A 6,598-nucleotide genomic window follows, 5' to 3' on the forward strand; every position below is an offset into this window, starting at 1 on the left:
GGGGGGGGGGGGGGGGGACGGACACAGGCTGCTGTGACGGGCTCCAGCGGCACCGCGCACGCGCGCGGACTCACCTCCTCACTTCCTCCTCCTCTAGAAACGGAGGGTGGGTTTCAGATCCACATTTAAGGTGACGGAGGCAGCCTGAGCCCCTGACCCCTGTTGTGGACTCGGAGGCCACACACGTTGCCTCGATCCTCGTGTGCTGGTTTTGTGACTGTCGGGCTGTCTCACCCACAGAGCAGGTGATGGGAAACACAGACACCGGGGGAGAGACCCCCGAGGTCCTCAGGGCCCTTAACCATGCACCATTTCTCTCGTCAGAATCCTCAAAGTAATTTCTACCAACAGCTAGGCTCCCTTCTCAGGGTTATGGGTCCCGCCAGGAAAGTTACCATTGGCTTCTCTTCATGATCATCCCAGATCTCTTCATCCAAATGTCCTGTGGTAGGAGCTGCGTGTATTAGGGTATCTCCCAACCCCAGTGGGATGATGCGTTTGGAGAAAGGAAAGGAGCTCTTTGCATACTGAGATGGGAAGTTTCCCCCCAAGACAAATGGCTAAAAGGAAAAGCCAGGTGCAGAGCTGGGAGTCTACTGTGCTCCCATTTGATTTGGATATGGAGGGGCATAAAGACATATCTGTTTAGACGTGCGGTAGGTGTGTCTAAGAATTAAAGACTATGTGGGTTGTCTATGGCTGCGGGAAAGCTGGGTGGCGGTGAGAGGGGGATTTTCCCTTTCACAATATTTGTATTTGTGACCATGTGAACAGGGGATCTATCAAAAAGTGACTCAAGACAACTATTCCTTTCACCCTTGAGGGGATATCCTGTGCTTTCATGATTCCGGAAGGTGATGATGAGATCTCTTTCTCTGCCATGAACCCACCTTCCTGTCTCTCGAGGGAGAATGAATGTCTGTTTAATCTTCCTGTTCTTTACGTGGACACCTTTTCGCTCCCTCACTGAGGCTGAGGGCCCTTTGTCATTTCTTATGTCTCTACTGTTCTTCCATCTACAGTGATAATGATACACATGGTTTGGGATCCACAGATGAATTCAGGACCGCTGGTGGTCATTCCTCTCCCTGGTGGGATCGGGGACCCTTCAGAACAGTTTTTATCGCTTATTGCTGGCTTTGACCCATCACCCTTTAAAGAGGATTTGAGCCATTTTGTGTCTTTACTGGTCCCCAACCTTGTCTGCTATTCTTCCATCTCTTGTAGCCACAGACGCCCAAGGCAGAAGGCTCGCCCCTCACTGTGGTGTAGCTGCCTGAAACCGTGAGGCTTACCAAGTCAGCCCTCCTCCAGATTGCCTGAGAAATAGTAAAACCAGTCCCCCCACGCATCCCAGAGAAGTCTGTAGTTAATAAATACATTTCCACGCTGAGGAGTACCACTTTACATCTAAGCTTTATCTCTGTAATTCAGCTACTTTTCCTCTTGGCTAAACATTGGTCCCCTCCCCCATTTCATGGTAACTCAGCCTTGTGACCAAGTTTATTAGGCCGGACTCTGGTCCTGCAGACATTTCACAATGGCACTGATGTCCTCTGGGGTCACGATTCCCACCTAACTGTCAAAGCAAGTCAGCGCACGCAGGCGCTCCTCCAAACCGGCGCATCAGCTGGCTGAGAGCACCCACCACCTGCCACAGCTCCTTCCCCGGCCTGAGCTCGGAGCAGCCCCAGGACACAGCTTCCCCGGGACAGGGGCTGAGATGCAGCAGCGGGGGGCCGGGGGTAGGACTAGAAGCCACATGTTCACCAGGACACAGACACGTGTCCAGAGGGTCCCTTGGTCCAGGGCCATCTGCAGGGGCGTGGACCGGGCGGTTGCTGGTGCTAGGGCTAATACGCTGCATCATTAGGACAGAGCTCAGGAGTCCCAGGAAATTACTCCAGGGAGATGGTTCTCTCTTGGCTTTGGTCTGTTTTTCTCCTTCCTTATTTTAGTTCTGTTTTTTATCATTTTCTTTTGTCTTTGTGATAACATGGCCTTGCTTGTTTCCCCGTATGATGTCTGCAAGGTCCCTGCTTTACATAAACGTCTGGACTTAGGCGGCTGGATTCTCTGTGAACCAGGACCTCTGTGGAAGGTCCCTAACCGCCCAGGGGACACACTGTTCTGCCCTCACATCAGGCTGAACGTTTCCCAAACAGAATGTCGGCCCGTCCGCTCCCATATCCCGTGTCCAGTCCGTAGGTAAGTCTTGCTGGCTGTCACTCTAACTCTCTTGCGCCGCCCCTCCCTTGCTCTGCACACCGTGCTCACTCCCCTTCATCTTCTGGGTCACTGTATCGCCCCTGCACTGGTTTCTCTGTCCGCTGTTTTTCTCACGCCCACACTAAACTAACAAGAGAATCTGTCTACAAGACAAATAAGTGCGCATGCAGACTCAAGGCCACCGCTGGTCACGCCCATCTCTGGCTCCTCTGACCCCTCCAGGCCCCTGTCCTCCAGCCACTCTGGCTCCCTCTGGGGCTTCTCCGCCTTCAGTGTCCTTCACGTCCCCTTCTCTGCCTGGTAAACTCCTACTCACCCTTCAAGACCTGGCTTGGGCACCACCTCCCCATCAAAGCTGCCCCAGAACACAACTTCCCCAGAAGATGTAACTACATGTCAACTGGGAACTTTGTTCAAAACACACATCCTATCAAATTTTGGTTAGTTGAAGGCACATCTGGACTCTAAGGTCACTGAAAGTCAGGGTCTTGTCCGGCTGGTTTCTGGGCCACAGAAGCTCTAGCACATCGCTCGGCGTCTGCCAGCGCTCGCTCTGCCTTGTAGCATAAAGGGCTCACTTGGCACCTCTGACTTGGAAGCCACCTTGAAAGAGACCGGCGTGTTGGTGGCAGCTTATCTCACAGGGGAGACAAACTGACCATGCACGTGGCTTCTGGACCTTTGATTCCCAGTGGAGTCCTGCACTCAGTCCCACCAAATCTGATACCTATCAGACTCTTGATCTTTAAGAAGGACACAGTCCAAGACCTTTACAGATTCTAGAATTCAAGAATGACAGGGCTTCCCTGGTGGCGCAGTGGTTGGGAGTCCGCCTGCCGATGCAGGGGACGCGGGTTCGTGCCCCGGTCCGGGAGGATCCCACGTGCCGCGGAGCGGCTGGGCCCGTGAGCCATGGCCGCTGAGCCTGCGCGTCCGGAGCCTGTGCTCCGCAACGGGAGAGGCCACAACAGTGAGGCGCCCTCATACTGCAAACAAAAAAAAAAAAAAGTTTTGGTTAGTTGAAGGCACATCTGGACTCTAAGGTCACTGAAAGTCAGGGTCTTGTCCGGCTGGTTTCTGGGCCACAGAAGCTCTAGCACATCGCTCGGCGTCTGCCAGCGCTCGCTCTGCCTTGTAGCATAAAGGGCTCACTTGGCACCTCTGACTTGGAAGCCACCTTGAAAGAGACCGGCGTGTTGGTGGCAGCTTATCTCACAGGGGAGACAAACTGACCATGCACGTGGCTTCTGGACCTTTGATTCCCAGTGGAGTCCTGCACTCAGTCCCACCAAATCTGATACCTATCAGACTCTTGATCTTTAAGAAGGACACAGTCCAAGACCTTTACAGATTCTAGAATTCAAGAATGACAGGGCTTCCCTGGTGGCGCAGTGGTTGGGAGTCCGCCTGCCGATGCAGGGGACGCGGGTTCGTGCCCCGGTCCGGGAGGATCCCACGTGCCGCGGAGCGGCTGGGCCCGTGAGCCATGGCCGCTGAGCCTGCGCGTCCGGAGCCTGTGCTCCGCAACGGGAGAGGCCACAACAGTGAGGCGCCCGCGTACCACACAAAAAAAAAGAATGACAAAGGATACCCTTAAATTTTCTTCAAATGGTAACAACAACAAAACTAGTCTAAGGGTACGCCCGTCAAAGTGGTGACACATCTGTAAGAGCAAAGTCATTTAGAAAGCTATTAACATAAACATTTTCCATTCAAATGAGCGTCTAAGGGTAAGAACCATAGGGGTTCACTCCCTCGGGCAACCATCTTTCATGAACTTCCAATGTCCTGTGCCTTCCGCTGCCCTGTGACCAGCAGTGGGAGCCCCAAGGCCTCGCCGATGCCCGAGGGTGGGTGCTGGGGAGACCCGTGCCCAAACCCAGCCTCTCAGCAGAAGCCGTTTAAATGTACTCCTCGGAAAAAGGTGATAACCCCGGGATTTGGGACTTCCCAAATCCACCTGGACATACTTAGAACACGAGTAGCCAACCCACCAAGGCCGTGGTCCCCTTGATGGGGCCGCCATCGCTCCGCGTGGCCATTCAGCACTTGGAACGTGGCTGCTGTGAGCTCAGAACAGTAATTTTACTTTCGTTAATTAGAATTTAAGTAAGTGCACGTAATGGCTACTGGCCTGGATGGTGCAGATGTGGAATGCTTGTATCATCACGGGAGACCTCGGTCAGCAGGGGCTGCTGCATTCGATTTCACGTGGAAAAGGCTGAGTACGAACCAGCTGAACGCATTTTGTGGGGCTTTTGCAGGTGAAGAGAGACTATTCATACTTTGAGCAGGTGGTCTTTTCAACCCAGGAAGGCGACGGGGCTTGCTTTGCCTGGGTTCCCGGTGCCGAGCACGTACCCGTGTAGATGCCCAGCAGGGTGTAGATCAGCTCCTGGGAGGGACGGTTTGTGCTGTTGGTGGACGCCGTGGCCATCAGGCAGTCACTGGCCCCACAGGACAGGAGCTGCTCCTCTGGGATGGCCCCTGTGAAGGGGGAAGCAAAGAGGTGCTTTGAGGACAAGGGTAACTTGACAGGAGACGGTACACAAGGAAGAAAACGCCCAGGGAAAAGGAGCCTGGACACGCAGAGGACAAGACATCACCGTAGGTCAGAGTCATGAGACAAGGGCTCGTTTGACCCAGTGTCTCAGAACGCTTTTCCCATTGGGCACGTGTCTGGGTACTTGATTTTAAGACACTCTGGACCAATGTGCAATAAATGTCGGTGACTTGTTACATTACATTCTTGACGTAATTGAACCTTGCCCCCTTTTCAGAATTAATTCAGAACTAGAGTACATTAGACTGGGTGTCGGGCCCACTGGGTTCTCTCTCAGGTTCATCTGGAACCAGTCTCATGACCTCTGGCAGGTTATTGCATAACTTCTCTGAATGTTACTTTCTTCCCCATTAAAAGAATAAAATTTGAACGATCAATGACCCTCAGTAGAGCCACATCAGAATCTCGGGAGAGAGACGATGGATGTCATGGAGGAGAGAATCCTCAGTGTTTCATTGTTTCCATCACACAGATTTTATCACATAAAATGCTGCAAATTCCCCTTGGCCGGTGAGGTGCGCAGCTCGTCGGATGAGAAGGCAGTGTGGAGGCTGGAAGCCTAGAGAGGTTGAGAAAACTGGCAGTGTTCTCACAGTGCCTTCCAGCCCTCGAATTCTGTGTCCTATGACCAGGCAGAGACTGAAGCTCACTTGTCTGTATGTCTTTAAAAGTAAACCCGTTCGCTCCTTCACCACCGTCACGTCAGAGACTGAACCTTCACCCCAGCTTCTGTTGGCTGATTGCTGACGGTTTCTCCAATACTGAGTAACGATTGGTGTCCGTCCACCGTAAAGGTTCCCTTCTGTGGATGCACTTAGCAAGTGATGACATCACATGAGCAAAAAGGGGAGACGGATTTTTTATTACAGTTTCCCAAACGTGGGACTTTACATGGGTTAACGGGACCAGGGCAGAGAGAGAGAGAGACATGATCCTGATAACAGCAGGAGAGTTAGAACATTTTTCCCCATTAATAAATTTCCTGTGAGAATTGAACATATTTATTTCCTCTGTCCTTGGTCTAAGTCCCCAGACATCGAAGGGTGCAGGCATAAAGCAGATCCACACTTTGCAACCCTGTCTGAGTGTGGTCAGGCAGACAGATGAATTAAAGCATCAGTCACCAAATGTTCAAATCTGTTAAGTGATCCTTTGCGTAACAAGAAAAACGTGGTGAATGGATCAATTCAGTGGCAAAATAAATCCATGGGACCCATTCTTAGTCTAGAAGGATAATAATGGACTCCGTGAACCCGAGTTCCACAGTTGTTTCCCCAGGGCACCCCAGGCTCCCCTGTGCTCAGGGGAGGCCAGGGTTGGAATCGCTGGGGCACCCGTGGACCAGACGGACCCTCAGACCCGACCAGACTGTCTGGGGAAGAGGCGGGGCCCAGGTGACCCTGAGGCACAGGCAGCCTGAGAGCCATGCCCTGTGGCCTCACGGGACCACCTGCTCAAGTCCTGAATGAGGACATGTGTAGCGGGACCAGGGGCCCCCCACGGTCACCACTTCCTTCCTGTTACCTTGAGTGGGCGTCTGGCCGAACACCAGAGACGAGATCAGGTTGCCACACACGCCAGACGCCTGGTACATGAAAAAGAAGGTGCCAAAGTACTGGCTGACCACGTCCTGGCCAACCTCTCCTGTCTTCTCTGCGTGGGCGTTTCCCATGATGGTGAGGTAGGTGCCCTGCGCAGACCACAGCGGGGCCGCTGCCAGTCCCAGCAGGGTGGAAGTGGGGATCAGTGTGTACCTGAGAAATGAAACGCGGGCATGGGGTGCCTTGGGCTCTCCGCTCTTTCCTC

General features: G+C 53.1%; 1 protein-coding gene across 1 annotated transcript in view; it reads right to left on the minus strand.

Annotated features, from left to right (window-relative positions):
• The window catches only part of UNC93A (unc-93 homolog A), a 26,160-nt gene that overhangs the window by 13,488 nt on the left and 6,074 nt on the right, over positions 1-6,598 (minus strand). Inside the window, 2 exon segments of the mRNA XM_007445935.1 lie at positions 4,591-4,716; positions 6,317-6,546. Coding sequence (XP_007445997.1) covers positions 4,591-4,716; positions 6,317-6,546 — 356 coding nt within the window.

The sequence above is a fragment of the Lipotes vexillifer genome, unplaced genomic scaffold (genome assembly GCF_000442215.2).
Source record: "Lipotes vexillifer unplaced genomic scaffold, Lipotes_vexillifer_v1.1 scaffold459, whole genome shotgun sequence".
Lineage (NCBI taxonomy): Eukaryota > Metazoa > Chordata > Mammalia > Artiodactyla > Lipotidae > Lipotes > Lipotes vexillifer.